This window comes from Myodes glareolus, chromosome 17 (assembly GCF_982192425.1).
Source record: "Myodes glareolus chromosome 17, mMyoGla1.1, whole genome shotgun sequence".
Lineage (NCBI taxonomy): Eukaryota > Metazoa > Chordata > Mammalia > Rodentia > Cricetidae > Myodes > Myodes glareolus.
In genome coordinates this window covers 2,235,558-2,252,824 of record NC_142042.1, presented here as the reverse complement: position 1 = coordinate 2,252,824, position 17,267 = coordinate 2,235,558, and the positions used below count along the sequence as shown (strand labels likewise).

The window sequence follows — 17,267 nt, the reverse complement described above, 5'->3', positions numbered from 1 at the left end:
GTCCTTCCTGAGGCCCACAATGCTATAGAATTTGAGAAAGGGTGGGTTTTTGTTTTGTCTAACACTGGATGCTTTAAGCACACAATGTAGCAGGAATATTTGTCAAAGGCTAGAGGACTGCCATTAGGATGCCTTCCACTTCGATACTTAAAACTATCATGAAAGCTAACACTATTGTTTTTATTTAAAACTTTATTTGACACAAAGTTTGTGTCTGTGAACTGGACACAGTACGCTAACAGCTCCACCTGCTTAGAGCCCGGTGTCCCAGACATTTGCATCTCCCCAATTACACTGTCTCAGCTTGAAGTGTTGGCTTCTCCTTGGCCCTCACACTTTCAACCTTGTTGTGTCTACATGCTGTTCTCAGCACAGCATACCCAGGTTTTCTGTTAACGTGTGTAAAATCCTCCATCCCTGCAGAGCATGACCTTCTTCGTGAGCTCATGACATTGTTCCGTTATTCGGAACTCGGGTTCAGTTCACAGAGACCTGTGCAGCCCCAATGCTGTGCTGCCCACTGTCCCCAGGGCCACACTGTGTCCTTTTTCTTGCATTTAAACTATGATATTTGAGAAGCCTTTTACAAGGTCTTTATTCTTGACACTCCTCAGTCTGGAATGTTCATTGCATGGTGGCCTTCTTCCTCATTCCTTGTAACCTCTGCCCTTTTAAGACCCTCACCCTCATATGTAATAAGAACCCCAATAACCTCTACCCATGACTTCTTCTGTCTCAGAAGTCACTCCCAAAACCAATAATCAATGCATCACAGTCATTAGTAGTTATTACCCCTTGTTAGAATATGTAGTCCACAGAAAGAGACCCTTCATTCAATCTCAGATTTTTATAGCAACGGTTGAAATCAGGACCTTGATAAATCCTAATACTTTATGATCATTGTATGATTTTTTTTAAAAAGTAGCCACCCAGTTCTCTGCTCTATAAAATGCTTGCTCTGTTGATGTCGGCCAGGAAGATGTCCTAACTCAATCCTCTGGCCTGAGAAGAACATTCCTTTGCCATTGCCCTTCTGTGCCTAAAACAGTTGTATTTTAAATACAAGAATCGAGTCTCTCAGAACTTGGCAATGTTTTCTGAGGGTAACAGTGAACTTCAGAGCTGGAACAACGAACACAAAGGACCTGGGGATTTGTAGTGAGGGTGCAGAATAAGACTGAGATCAGGGAGAGGGTGTCAGCTGTATTACACAGATCCTTGTGAGAGGCAGCGCCTGGGCACTTCCCGGCAGTTTATTTATGTGTTGTTCTTGCTGACATGGGGTTTCTTTTTGTCAGTCAGACCTTTTCTTTCTTGACACACTCTTCAGTTGTCAAATTACTCTGCAGTCAGGCGGATTTTGTCATGCCATGTTTCTATTTAATCACTGTAGGAAGAGTGGGGTTTTTTTCCCTTGTAAAATATACCTAGTCTCAAATAAACTCACCTCACCTCTTTTGAAAATCCTAGTGTTCTTACCCACCATCCTCTGGTAGCTTCTGGTTTCCTGTGACTCAGTATTTACGGGTGACATTCCTCCTGCTTGTCTTCTGCTTTCTCGTTCCTCCCTAAGTTTATTCTCATTTGCGTCTCTTCCTATATGAACAGAACAGCAAACATATGATGTTTGAAATGAGAATAAAAAAATCTCTCTCTGTTCTATAGCTGATGCCGCTTCCTACCAGGTTCCTGTCTGTGCGTTCACGACAGGTCTTTGCTCTCTGAACCCACGGAAACACCACAACACAGCTTCCCCCAGAAGACAGAGATGAACTGATGGACAGTTTAGCCCTCAACATACAGGAGTCAATGTGGTTCTGGTTAACAGGATTGTTTTCTTACTAGGGCCAGATCCCTGTGCCACTTTGGAGCTGGCCTTGAACTCATGCCTGCAGTGTTCACGGTCTACGCCTCCTTCTGGATTCCCGCACGTGTGAGTGGTAGTTACCGCCAACAGCCGTGCCAACGCCCACTTAATGGACGGTGATCTTTCAAAGCATGAGCCAGAGATCTCCCCTTCCCAGAGTGACTTTTCGTTAAGTGTCTGATCACAGAACTGAGGAAAGTAACCAAATACCCTCAGGAACTGGTGCCTTTTGTGGAAAGAGATGTTCTTCATGGAACACATTTTCTGTAATCTTGTTAGATTCCTATTCTTTTCCCTCAGGCATTTAATGTAGAGGGCAGAAGGGAGAAATGAATAGTTTACAACCCCTTCCTATGATATAAATTGCATTTTTCTTTAATTTCTCTTTTTCTTTCTAGACACTCAGAGGGCTTTTTTTTTCTCTTCTTGTAAGACTGTGTGTGGAAGGAGATTCTTTAGAATGCATTAGCAGTATGAATTATTCATTTCTCAGAATTAAACAATTTAATAACTGAATTTTAATCAACTTCTTAATGTTCTATTTTAAGATTATTGAAGGCCACAGCAACCAGAGGAAATAATAAACCATTCAGTCAACGAAGAAACTGATTCTGTCCTTATTATGTGAGGACAGAAACCACTCCAGCCTGCAGTTCCATCCCTGATATTTTGTGTTTGCAGTTTTGGGTAAAGCTGAGGTCAGAAGGAAAATGATTCCATGAGGAGCTCAAAAGAGTCCATTCATCACCAATATTACTGGTGTCATTGTTCAGACTGATAGCAAGAAAGAATCTTAGATATGTGAAATCCACACCAACCTCATTTTGAAACTGATACTGGTCTTTCATTAAAAATATAGAATTATTTAGAGAAATAAGCAGAAATTCTTTTTATAACACTTTTGTTCATTCTTAAGCATTCCATGTCTTACCCCCTCCCAAATCCTCAGAGATTCCTCCCTTCCTTAGTGTCCTTTTGACTGAGTGTCCTGGTCCTATGCTCTTCAGACCTTTTTACCTCCTCTTCCACAATATTCCCCAAAGCTTACGTGTAGGGGTTTTGTTGTAAATGTATTAATTAGGGCCAAACTTTTAACCTGTGGAAAAGAAAGTGACCTCATCAAATATTTAACTTAATCAATGCATTGATTTTGAAATGCCCAAGCAAAGGATTCCGCAGCGCCGTGCATGTTTTTCTAAATGGTGTACTTTAGTGCTACATGTATTTTTTTCATGTTCTGTCTCATTTTGAAGCCAAATCTCTTATTCCTTGGCCAAATAAATGTAAGGCAAAGTCTACCTTATCTGACTGCTAAGTAGACCAACTACTAAAAAGAAGATGTATATGGATTTCTGGTAGAGTAAGAAATAATATCCTAGACCAGCTTCCAGTTGAGTTAATTGGTGTATAAGAAAACCTTTACAAATCAGCTCTGCTTCCTGTCTGTATCTTGACACAGTGAAAGAGTGTGGCCATGTTTCTTGTTCCCCTGAGATAAATCCTGCTTTGGATGTTTTTTTTATTGACTTCTAACTCAGTGCAAATCACTAAGCTAAACTCTTTAGGCGTGGTCGTGTAATGCAGCAGTTTGGGGGGAGTTGGTAGCTCTTATTTTCTAGATGAAGAAACTGAGCTTTAGAAGCATTTAATTTAATGAGGGTTAGGGCCACATACGTCTGCAAGTGGAGCCTTCTTGTCACGTACTTCACCACTGTCTATAAGTTTAATCTTGTAGAAAGCTGAATATGAATGCTGACCAGAGGTTGGATATAATGCTAAAGTCCTCAGATCATGCAGCTAATGATTCAACTGCATCTTGATCTGATTTTTGTGACTATTATGATGATATGAATTTTTTTATACCCTTTACCCATTAAGCAGCAATAACATGCTTAGTTCTTGACTCCCCTTGAAGTTAAATTCATTTATAAACCAAAAATGCATTTTTTTTGAAGTTTTCTGACCTGTTTTTTCTCTGTGGATCAATAGACACTGAAATATTGTTGGTATTTATGCACTGAGATTTACTGTCTTCAGAGAAAATATTTACAATTATTATCCTCCTCGTCTGTGATGGTAAAATAGTGAAGGGTTATGGTATGGCTATGTGTTAAACTGCATTTCTAATTACCTAAACCTTCGGCTAGAATTCCACAACTGTGTGCACGCACACACACACACACACACACACACACACACGGGGAGGGGATTGAACATGTCTTCTATACAGTGATTTCTGAAAACTTTGGTTTCAAAGACTGCCTTATTTTAATTCATTAATTCTGGAATCCAAGTCAAAGGCATCATTGTTCTCCTGCGTACATAGCTTCTGTCAGGATGATACTTCCTGGTGTCCTGTTCTTTGGTGAACCTACACTTCCCATTCCTCCTTGGGCATGCTTCCTTATTGCAGTTATTTAAGACTCTGGATTTACCACTGCTCAGCATTCTGAGGTATGTGGAGAGTTGGCAGCATTTGGGCACTGAGTCTCCCAAGGTGCATTTCACCTACCTTGGCTTAGGAAATCTACTAAAGTGATGATTTGGCATGCATGTGTTTTTGATGGCAAGGCTATAAGTAGCCAGATCACCAACTGAGGATGGCAAAAGACAAGGAGGCCTTTGGGCTGCTGTCACGTCACTAGGCAAATGTGGTGCGGGAGAATTATCTGTATTCTGTCAATCATATTTTAATAAAACGCTGATTGGCCAGGCAGGCAGTATAGGCGGGAAAGCCAGACAGGAAGTAGGGGTGGAGCAAAGAGACTGGGAGTATTCTGAAAGCAGAAGCTCTCTCTCAACCATTCCTGGGCAGACCACCAAAGAGGCAACATGTAAGCTGTCACACTGAGAAAGGTACTGAGCCCATGTGGCTAACATAGATCAGAATAATGGGTTAAGATAAGTTATAAGAACTAATAAGTAGCCTGACCTAATGGGCCAATCAGTTTATAACCTTATGGAGTCCTGTGTGTAATTTCTCTTTGGGATTTGCCGGCTGTTGGGGTACCGGGCGGGACGGAAACCCCAACAAGCCGGCCCTCATGTTACATATGGCGCCCAGACGTGGATAACTGAATCCACAGAAAGCTTGAGAAAGCTTGGGAAAGAATAAAGCATGTTTTCTTGGTAGCAGCAATTTCTCGGGTCTGCTCTGCTTGCTAGAGGCAAGCAAATGCTCTTAGATGCTTCCTGACTCAGCTTTAGCTGCAAAACTTTGTAGCTCTTTTAAGAAGTCCTGCCGCGAAGCACTTAAACAGTGTTGATGAAAAGCTGAACGCATGCTTTTCGGGTTTTCAGCAGTAGCAGGAAAAAAAGCTGTGTTGTTTTAAAATGTCGGCTTTCTGGGCCGTCCTGCCAGGGCAAACTCTGACTCTTTCAGGCAGGCAGTCTGACTGAGTGTGGTCTGTGAGCAGAATCCTGCAGCTTACTTGCTAGCAAGGACCTTGAAACACGACAAGTTGTGGCAGTGAACACAGCTGTGGCTGGTATCTCAGCTATGAGTCTGGAAAGCTAAAAAATGAGCTGGATCTAGCCGTCAAAGCCATTGCTCTCCATATTGCTTAGTAAATTAAAGGCTCATGTGGTCAGAAAAGGGAGATAAACAGTAAAGAGAGATTCAAAGATGAAGAAAACCTCTAAATGGTTTATAGTGTGTTACAAATAAATTCAGGATAAAAGTTAAAGTTCTTAAAGTAAAAAGAGAGTAGTTAGGTGTGGTGGTACACACCTTTAATCCCAATGCCCTGGGAGGCAGAGGCATATTGACCTCTGTGACTTCAAGGGACAGAGGTAGAGATTGACCTCTGTGACTTCAAGGTGTGGTAGTGCACACCTTTAATCCCAATGCCTGGGAGGCAGGGACAGACAGATCTCTGTGAGTTCAAGGTGTGGTGGCATACACCTTTAATCCCAGCACTGGGGAGGCAGAGACAGGAGGATCTCTGTGAGTTCAAAGACAGCCTAGTCTACAATGTTATTCCAGGACAAAGATATACAAAGATCCTGTCTCAAAAAGTAAAAGTAAAAATAAAAGAAATAGAGGTTAAAATAAAGCCACATAAAGATGGAAAATGCACAGAGAATCTTCATACTGTATGCTTTTATGCTCTCTTTAAATTGTTTGATTGCTGAGGAAGGAGCAACAACTGCTAAAAGACTTTTGTTTATAAATGCTGCTAAACTAACCCAAGATAGGAATTTTAAAAATACCTTGGCTTCAAAACTGAAGTCAAAAGGTATGTTACTTTGGAGAAGAGATTTTGTTTTTGTTTCCACAGAAAACGAGAGGCTCTGGATTTATTCAGAGTTAAGAATAATCACCTTTGACCAAGGGAGGCCACCTGAAAAATCTCCGATAGGAACAGATGGCCCAGATGACAGAGGTCTACATCCAGAACTGATCCAAGACTGCTGCCTGAGATGATCGAAACTCACAGGATACTCAGTCATGACTTGATTATAACTCTAAATTTTCTTTAGGTCCCCTTAAGACTATCAGCGCCCCCAACCAGCAGGAAGTAGCCTGAAATACTACGCCCACATTCCCAACAAATGGATTATGGGTATTTTCCTTTGTTTAAAAAAAAAAAGGGGGAAATGGTGCGGGAGAATTATCTGTATTCTGTCAATCATATTTTAATAAAACGCTGATTGGCCAGGCAGGCAGTATAGGCGGGAAAGCCAGACAGGAAGTAGGGGTGGAGCAAAGAGACTGGGAGTATTCTGAAAGCAGAAGCTCTCTCTCAACCATTCCTGGGCAGACCACCAAAGAGGCAACATGTAAGCTGTCACACTGAGAAAGGTACTGAGCCCATGTGGCTAACATAGATCAGAATAATGGGTTAAGATAAGTTATAAGAACTAATAAGTAGCCTGACCTAATGGGCCAATCAGTTTATAACCTTATGGAGTCCTGTGTGTAATTTCTCTTTGGGATTTGCCGGCTGTTGGGGTACCGGGCGGGACGGAAACCCCAACAAGCCGGCCCTCATGTTACACAAATGAGTCTGATTAGGCTTTGGGGAGCTGAGTAGAATGTTTCTGCACCTGCACCTGCACAGCCTGGAGTTCTGATGAAGAACCTTTCATTATCGTCTTTTTGAAGTGACTGGCTTCACAACACAAGGAATTAACCCCACAGAGACAATGAAAAGGAAAGACTCCTCTTTGTGAAACATCTAATCATACAAGTGTTGAACGGCCCCTGGTTGACTTTTGTGCTGGCTTTCCCAGCATCTGCTCTTAGCACATACCTAACATCTGTCTGATGACATTGTTCTGAAATCAGTTGTTTTTCTCTGTGCTTCTGCTCCAGCTTACAGGCATGGAAGACTTGGCAAAGAGCATTGTGCTCAAATGTGCCCAATGCAGTCACAAGAAACACCATTGTACTCATAGCATTTGAGGGCTCAAGCACTGGCTTTCTTTGCCACTGTAGTGTCTTAGAAATGTTACATTTGAATGGATCCAAAGAGTTTCTGTGAAAAGAAGAATGGTTTTCAAACACAAGCACTTGACAATACGTGTTTCCCCTCTTTAGACACTGTATTCATGGCTGGCACAGAGAAGAAACTCACAGAGCAGTCACCCCATTTAATCATTTTCCAAGGCAGAGACCAATCCATTTTCTTAAACTTAGAACATTTTTGTGTAGAATTGCTATTTTGCACAAGTTGACCCAACATATTTATGATTTTAGCGGTTACAGGTTCAGTTGGAAATTTAATTGGGCATAAGGTTTGTCGAGCAAGTGGGTAACCCTACCACCTCAATGCAAATAGTTACAACTTCTTCCTTACTCAAAGTCACTAAAGGTCATATGGCTTCTAAGAACCTCAAAGCCTGTGGAAGGCAATTCTGCTACAAGTTATGGTTCCAATAACCTATGGTATAGGCCTGACAGACCAGAATATGTCTTAATAAGAAATCCACAAGTAGCCCATACACGTCCTTCTGGAATGACCATCATACCTGTGTTGCCAGCGTGATCCCTGAGAAACACTGTGGGGATGAATCTTTCCTGGCTTCTGGGGTCTAAACAAACTCCTGGGGTTGGAAGCACTGTGAAGCTGGACTTTCCCTAAATCATCTAACTGCCACTGGCCAACTGATAAGGTCCACCTATAGCCAATGATCTATTTAACTCTTTTTCACAAACCCTACCTTCTCTATGGAGTGGCCCATGGCTTTCTTGTCATTCTGAGGGATTTCAGGGCAGCTCCCAACAAGTCTGCTGTTCTGTCCCTTTCCCTTGACTCGCTGTTCCAGCCAGCAGCCCATGACTCTGCATGGATCTAAGCAAATGCCACTCTTCTGCTCAAACATCTGCCAAGGCTTCGTCTCCATAACACAGCATCTATGTCCCTATGCTGGGCTTTCACATGCTCTAAGGCCCAGCTCACAGAAGCATGCATACCGCGTCCTCTCAAATTTCCCCTTAAGTCATTGACCATTCTCTGGGCTTTTGAGGAGACAATCTCGACTCTTAGACCTATTTCACTTACATGTAGACTCCACTCATGACTACTTTCCCCAAAGTTTGATTCTCCACTCAACTCTTCCCACACAAGTAATGAGCTCGGCCATTACTTATAAAAGTCCTTCAAATGGCTTTCACATGCACTGGAGTTTCTGTCCAGCTGTACAAGGGGACTTTTATCATTTATTGTTTTAAGAAGTTAATTTAATTTAATTTAATACTGATGGGAAAATGAATAATTTCGGTAAATCATGTTCCCCACAAAGCCTTTGCAAAAGATGCACAATAGCATTAAAATATAATATGAATTTTCATTTTCCAAAGAAAAATAGAGACTTTAGCTCCTTTTTTAACTGCAGGCATGAAACGAAAGCCCATGAGAAGCTCTCTCCACATGTAGGATCCCACAGCCCTCAGTTCTGACTCTCTCAACCACACAATAATACTTCGGACATTTCCTAATGTACATTTCTATTCATTATGGATGCATTTTTGTGCCACAGTGAGTGTCTTTGTAGAGAAGTCTACATGATCCCAGATAGGGTACTGTCTCTTTAACGTTGACTGTCAAGCACCCAGTGCCCAGCCATCTGCACACTGGACTGTATAAAAGCCTTTCAATGGTGAATTAGGTTCTTATTTTGGTTCATTACGCCTGGGTTTTCAGGCAATGTTTGGGATTTCATGCATTTGTTTGTAATGAGTCATGGCCCCCTTGACAAATGGGAGACTAATTTCCTTAACTCTACCATCAGCAGAAGCTTCTGGTCGCTTCTGAATATGGTTATTTTGTCTTCAGTGATAGTTGGAAGTCATAAGAGACTATAGCCTGTTATCATGACCATGAGTGGCTCGGAAAAGCATCTAAGCAAGATGCCTTACCTCCAGCTCTCTCAAGCAGGCAGGCACAGAGCTACTGATGCTGTGGCAGGGGCCTCATTTGTCTTCAGCTGTGCTCATCAAGGCAGCACGCATCTCTACTCAAAATAAAATTGAATCATTCCTTATATTGTATATCTGCCTCTACATGTACATTCATATCTTTAATTACATGTACACATATATTATTTCATATTATTTTCTCATTCAAACATTTCTGATAAACATTCTTTCATTATTTTCACTGTTATTAAAGCAATTAAAATTATGACCTTACATTTTTTCCCTTAGAGTATAACTTATATTTTACTATTGAGAATAAAATTACTGCGGATAATAGAGGTGTTATTCTTTCAAAATGAAGTACCAGAAACAGAAAATGATGAATTTAGCAGATATTTTAAAGGAAAGACAATATTCTCTTGTAAGAGTGCTTACTGTTTCCATAGTCACAAGATTCTGGAATCAAACATTAAAGTCTCCACACTTTATTGCTTTCTACAGAAACCTCAAATGTATCACTAGTACACACTTACCCAGGACATACTTTTAAGTTACCTGTACATCAAGTTTTTAGTTGTAGGGATTCCTCTGTGTGGTGTCATTTTGAATCTGTTACATCCAAACCTTGCTCTAAATGCAGGTACTCATGAAAAGATATTTTCATTCAACTCTTAAGATGCCTCTAAGCCTCTTCTTCCTCACCATTTCCATCATACTGCATGACTGTCCCCTTCTGCCTGACTTGTCCATCATACTGCGTGGGTATCCTCTTCTTCCTGACTGTTCCCATCACACCAAGCAGCTATCCTGGAAAATCTTCCAGTGTTCTAAGCCAATCACCCCTGCCTCCTGTTGTCCTCACATCTTATTTTCTTCTGTCAAGAAGTTCTGTTGGCCCCAACTTCTCGAAGGAACCCAGAAAATTCGCACCAAACCTATTTTCCCATCCTCGTGTGTCAGCACAGTGTGCCCCCCTCACATCCATCCCCAGAGCTTCCCTTCTCCTCCCTTCTGACCTCAGACAGGCCCTTCCTCAGTGCAGCATCCCATGACCCTTGTGAGGCACAAGTCAGGTGATATCCCTGTGTCGCAGTGAGCCATTTCTTTAGATCCCCATGGGGTCCTTCCTGGCCTCCCTCCTGCACCCATTTTGACCCCTTCCCCTCTTTGTTTTACCAAAAAGAGAATTACTGTGGCTTCAGGGTCTCACAGCTTAGCTATTCTCTTTACCTGGGAGGCTTTCTTTAGATATCCACAAAGCTAGTACACACATCCCCATCTACTGTTTCAAGATTCTTTCTTCTCGGGGAGAACTCACAGTTTCTGCAATCACACACACCAGAAAGAACACCTGAGATGTCTAGATGACGCTGTGATGCCTTTCTTAATATCTTTCTGGTGATGCTGCTGTGAACTCAGGGCCCAAGAAATGCTAGCATGCGCTCTACCAATGCACGACACATACCACAGTCCATTTGCCACTTCCTAACACTGAGCATTTTATCTAAGCCATTTAGCTATGACATTTACTCTTTGTAGTCTCGTTCTGACTCACCCACCCTACCTATGACTCATGCTTACTTGTGTGAAGAATTTGACTTTGTCGCTCTTTGAGAATTGTCTGCCACATGTTGAAGGCTCAATAACCATTCAGAGACTAAAGTCTGTGGTTTGAGAAATTCCAAAAAATCACTCAGTGAAGAGAAAGTTGCTTTGTTGGAGCCACAGTGAGGAGTAGGGAGGACACAGCATCCAAAACGGACTTCAGAGCTTTGGAAACGGAGGGCACCGGGAGACACAAGACAGCATCACAACGTCACTCATTATGAAACACAAGGAAGGGATCCCCAGCTTCATCCTCCGTGGTTGACTTCAAATTGTGCATCGAAGTAGCTGTTTCACCCTCATTCAATGTTTAATGTCTCTGCACTTAGGTTCTCATGTAGGTAAAATGGGAATAATGTCATCCAAGCTCAGAGCATCATGTGAGGAAATCAAGAACCTGAAGCAGCCGGCAAGTGCCAGCTGCCTGTGATGGTTCAATAAAGGAGGATTAGATGGAGTGCGGTTTGACTGGGATACAGATGAGGTAGTCGTCTCACTGTGCTATTTTTCCAATAGAAACCCAGCCAAAATGTATTGCATTTACTCTGTACTTCCCGAGAACATTCATCTATTGTCCAGCTTAAAAAATGGAGCCGGAAAGGACTGGTATGCACTGGACTGCCAAGCATGGGATTGTTTTGAATTCAGAAGGCACTGAGTCATGCGCATGCGTGTGTGCATGTGCGTGCGTGCGTGCGTGTGTGTGTGTGTGTGTGTGTGTGTGTGTGCGCGCGCGCGCGCGCGCGCGCGCACGCGCCATCTCTGCTAAGATTACTTCTCTTTACCCACCAAGGTGTGTTTTTGTTTCTTTTTCAGTTGCGCCTACGATTCAGGAAATTAAGTCTGGCACCGTGACCCCCGGCCGCAGTGGACTGATAAGATGCGAGGGTGCAGGTGTGCCACCGCCAGCCTTCGAATGGTACAAAGGAGAGAAGAAGTAAGGGCCTTGTGAGCATCACTGTGTTTCCAGCACTTTGTGCTAATGTTTGTGTGCCAATACTAACTCTCAGCAATTTCTGTAACTGACTTGAATGAAGCTCAGCATCCCCTATGGGCAAGCAGGCTGGAGGGCCCTCGTGGGGACTGAGGAGCTATTAGCTTTCCAGGAGAGAGGTCCACATTGTCTCTTGTGATCTCAGAGATGCTTGCAGATGTTCCACTGCTGATACCTCTCCCTTCTCTGTCTCTCTCTTCCTAGAAACCATATTTACTTGAGAGGCAACATGCCTCTCAAGGGCATGGGCACGGATTACGCGAGGACACTTCAAAAAGCAATAGGGGTTGCAGTCTGTACTCTGCTTCCTTAATAAGCCTTACTCTTCCACGTGAAAGTTTAACGTTTTGTTTTATAGGCTTGTGTGTTAATATTCTCTCGTTGTCAGGCCTGTAGAGGAGAAGTCGTGCATGCAAACGGAGAGCTGAGCAAAGGGTTTAACACCATTCTTTAACTTCTGCTTGATATGGCTGTGCCCTCGGGATGTCTCAGAAATCTTGCCAAAAGCTATTGAGCAAGGAAAGATATGAGCCAAGAGATTTCACTTTATTTCCCAGTAGTAGACTCACTCAGGCCTCTTCAGTAGCTCTTACCAAGCCAGAAGTGAAGACCGCTGTGAGTTAACTGGAGGCTGACATACAGAAGGGAGTGCATATTATCTCTATAGATTTGTATTTTCCTCCAAATCTAAAGAGTATAACCAAGAAAAATGCTAAGTGAGACTTTGTGAAGCTGCCATTTTTAAGCCTAAATATTCAACTAAATACTATCTGCCATCCTACTGAACCACAGTGTGTGGGATTTACACACTCAGATCACAATCATAACTACTCAGCTGTACATCTGTAAAGGAAATCTGTGAAACCATACAAGAACTTGCATATGGTCACAATGAATGAGCGTGAGCGTGATGCAAACAGTTGTCTTGGCTTTATTGTATTTACTTGTGAATACTCTACGCATGTTCATGTATGGGTAGGTGTACTTACCCGTAGGTGTACATATGAAGTTAAAAAATACCCATACCAAGGTTCATTCCCTTTCCACAGAACAGTGAGAACTCTCCACGTTGTTTTCTGGGACATAGCCTCTCACCTAACCAGAATCTGCAATATTGGCTGGGCTGATAGACACCTCCTACCCCTGTCTTCCCAGGCATTTCCCACCACCCTGGCTTTTCCTGGGGGAGTGAACATGGACCCTAATGACCAGCAGGCACTTTACCCCTTAACTGTTTCCTTATCCTTCTGCTTTTGAAATCAGAATCAAAGTTGGTGTGCTGAAAACAGCCTCCCCGCTCAATGACGAAGGCTGTCCCTGGCATGCTTTGTTCTAAGTTACCAGGTTTTTGCCTCAATGTTTGGAAATGTTTTATATGCACGTCTTGTAATGGGGAGAGTTTCAGTTTCTCAATCATTTCGCTAATTAACTTACGCTGTCCACAATTCTAAATCTTCCTCCTAATGACTTCCTAGGAGACTTCATGGCTTAAACTGGGCAGGGTTAGATACGGTGGTGTGCAGTTCCCCTCAATCCACTCTCTGAGTTGGTGCGTCCTCCGAGATAGCCTGTGTATGGTTCTGGAAACCCGGGTTGGAAAGTTCATTTGTGGTGATCTATGTGACTGTTATCCTGGAGAGTGTTGCTCTGCTTTCTGAAATGTTGGGACCAATTGGGTTCCTGGCCTTCAGCTGCTCTTCCCTACTAGAGCCTTCTAACAGAAGTGACTAAAAGCTGTGCTTTGCCTAGAGGATCAGAGGATGGGATTTTCACCTGTTGGCTGTTGACTGCAGAGTATTTAAGCTTCCAAGGTGCTATTAAAGAGGTCTTTTGGTACCAGTGATTGAAGGTCTGTGTGTCGGTCTGTCTCTGCATGAGTATTCTCAACCTCCAGCCCCTTTCCCGAAGCTCGCGAACTGGGGTCTAGCGCTTAGAGTGCAGACCGGGGCAGCGGTGCACGGCACTGAAAGTCACAAAGCCTATTGCTCAGATACAATCTCATTTGGTTGCCCAAGAAATATCGATGAGCATGAGGCAATCTTGTCAACGTCTGTAGTAAATGGAGCCTCAATTCTTCCTTCCATTAAGACATCTCTGCCAGAGCCCTGAGCCTCCTGTTCTCCATAAAAGGTAGCTTAACACTGATTAAGATAGTCTTACCTGTCTTTCAAACTCAGGTTTGGATCTGTGGCCATTAGCTCCTAAAAGCTAACAGTAAGAATCTCTTGTCCTCCAAATATGGGGTCCAGTGCTCACCTCATTTCCAATCACCTGTAATTCTCTGGAGTCATGCCCCCTCCCAAATCCTTTAAGCATAGCCAAAAGGCTCCAGTGATCCTCGGGGACCTTTGCAGCCTGTAGCGAATGTAGCAGTGGGATGTAGTCAATGCAGGCAGGAGGCTTCAGTCCCCCCAATGTTTCCAAAACTCATACACCTATGGAATATGTCATAATCATACACATATATGAAAGGTAGAAACACAGTCAGTTCAGAAGGTAGTGCATGCCTACCACTGTTTGAGCTATAGATGAAGAAATACTCAAACTCCCAAAGAGTGCTACAATAATTTCCTCTCAAAGGACCATAAAGCAGTTTCTATGTGGAACTCAGGCAAGTCAAGAATTTGCTTACAGTACCTGTCTGTACATAGGTGATCTGCCCTGACAGCCTGGGCTGTTCAGATGTTCACCTCATCAGAGTGAAGCTCACCCATTGCTGTATGGAGAAGGCACTCTGAACTGATGATAAATGTTAGATCCTAAGAGAGAGTGTCAACAAGTGCCCATGCCCTTCCTTCTGCTTGCAGAAAGCAAAGCATTTCCTCAGTGTCCACACAAGTTGGGGCAGTTGGTAGCAGAACTTGGGTCTCATAAATCTTCAGGCAGAGTCTATGGAGTCAACCCCTTTACTCTGATGCTCAGAATAGCTCTGTAGTCTATCAAATTGGTTTGGAAAGACAAAACACCCAGAGAAATAGCATTTCAGGTTGATTACTGATTTGCAGTACAAAGGATGACTCAGAGAAACACTCACTTGTAACTCCCAATGACTGTAGTGAAGGACCCAGAAACAAAATGAGATTTGGTATACATGCCACAGGGAAAGATATATCAGGTTTCAGAGTTTCTTTTGAGCCCTAAGGACCCTATCCAGGAGGAAGTTTTTGTCAGAAATTCCACCAGCATGGAATAGTTCTTGCAAGCTCTTTGTTTCTCAGAAATCTTTCATCTGTGACCCTTCTATAAACTTTCAGAAATAATCTACACAAGGTTTTACTTGTAATTAAGAAAATGCTTACAGATGTCCATGTCTCTTTCTCCAAGACTGTCAAAGATAATTTTTTATTTAGATAAACATACATATACACACATACATACATGCACATTCATGTATATATATACATGTATATAGATACATATATACATACACACATGCACTCAGACACTCACAATCACACACACACATATATACCCACATGTACATACATGCACAAATACACAAAAATGCACAGACATATATGCACTCACACACTCAAACACATACACACACAGACACACATGAACATACACATATATAGATACCTGCACACAGATACACACAGACACAGACACACACATGTAGACACTTACAATCACACACACACAGATACACATACATGCACAGAGACATGCACACTCACACACATGCACACATACATTCACATGGCCAGGAAGAGGATGCTGGTGATAATTCCTGGCAGGTGGTCTTGGTTTTGTGCCATGTGAATAATATTTCCACAGGACTACTTGAGTGACTTCTCGCCATGGCAACAGGCTTTCTCCAGAATCAAGTGGTGATACCATACCTCTCATGACCTTTACCACACTTCTCATCACCTTGTGTTAGACTTGGCATTGTCCATTCTGCAGTGGTTATTAACTGCGTGGGACAGCCCCACTGTCCACAGAAGGGGACTCTCAGGCAATGGCATCAAGAGGAGATATCATCAGTTGCCATCTTCAAGGATGGCTCCCACACACACTGTGTCTCGTTGGTAATCTAATTGGGTTTATACTAGAAATATTGCCAGTTTAATTTCATTTATTGAACTGTTTTAGCAACTAGCATGAGAGTGACTATATTTATATACTTTTTATCAAATCATTAGCCATTGGTATAAGGTGGTCATCTTTAATCAGCTTACTCTCAGCACACACCTACCAGGGACAATCCTAAATAGCTTAATTTTATTCTACATACATTTTAGCATTGGAAAATTAGGGTTTGAGATAATTGATATAAAGTATCAAGCATTTAAACTTCCTTGTCTTGACAGCATTAACGTCTTGTGTTAGATCATAACTTTTTGCATGATTGCATGGCATAATTTTCTCCTCTTTTTCAACATCTCCTAAAATTCAAGCCTGAAGCCCAGAAGTCTGTGCCTTCTGATTTCTCTTGATCAGTTAGTCTGCCTGAGGCTTTTAGATGATAGGTATATTTATTAGTTAATTCCACGTGTGTGTGTGTGTGTGTGTGTGTGTGTGTGTGTGTCAGAATATCTACTGTACTCCATAAATTTATATCTACCAATAAAAACAATGGTAAATCAATAAATACATTTTAAAGATATAATTGCAGTTATGTAGCACAGGAGTTAATTCTACCCATGCTTTGGTAAGGTCTTTAATTTTAGGAGTGTGTCCTTCCTAACCAATCACCATAACTTAAGATAGGAATATAAAATTTACAAATGAACTCAAAACAAATGACTCCAATGAATTCAAAAGAAATTCATAGTGCAACATTAAAAACTTATCAGTTGATAAGTTAAAAAATAATGTGCTCCTAAAATTGTATTATTAGAAATTAACACTGTAGGGACTATATCATTATGTATTTTAAACAACACATTTCCAAGTTAGTCTGTGCAGATGTAAGTACTATTTATAACTTTCACACAAATAATAAAAAATGACTATTGCGGCCAGCTTAGCATTTATGTAAAGGATTAGTCACCTCCATGCACAAAGCATGTGTACAAAGACTCACACAAATGCATGCAGAGATTCACATATACGTGTACAGATATCAGTGTAGAAAAAATGCAGAAAACCACTTAAATGACTTATCACAAATGATGACCCTATAGGGTCAGGGTCAGTGTCTTACTGTTATCTGACTGTGATAAAACAAATAACCAAGGCAAATTATAAAAGAAAGTGTTTAATTTGACTTGTGGTTTCAGAGGATTAGAGTCCATGATGGTTGAACAAAAGGATATTTCACATCTTGATCCACAGCTGAGAGAGAGAGAGCGCACACTGAGAATGCGTGAAGAAACATTTCAGTGGACAATTTGATTGAAGGACAAAATGTAAGAGTGAGAACAGCTTCCTACTCATATAACAATTTGGTGTCATTATCTGAGACTGGGACACAGGAAGGAGGCTTGCGA

At 42.0% G+C, this 17,267-nt stretch overlaps 1 protein-coding gene across 1 annotated transcript in view; it reads left to right on the top strand.

Moving 5' to 3' along the window:
* The window catches only part of Negr1 (neuronal growth regulator 1), a 704,443-nt gene that overhangs the window by 544,097 nt on the left and 143,079 nt on the right, over nucleotides 1-17,267 (top strand). The window contains exon 5 of the mRNA XM_048453517.3: nucleotides 11,652-11,772. Within this exon, the coding sequence (XP_048309474.2) occupies nucleotides 11,652-11,772 (121 nt within the window). The remainder of the gene's footprint in view (nucleotides 1-11,651; nucleotides 11,773-17,267) is intronic.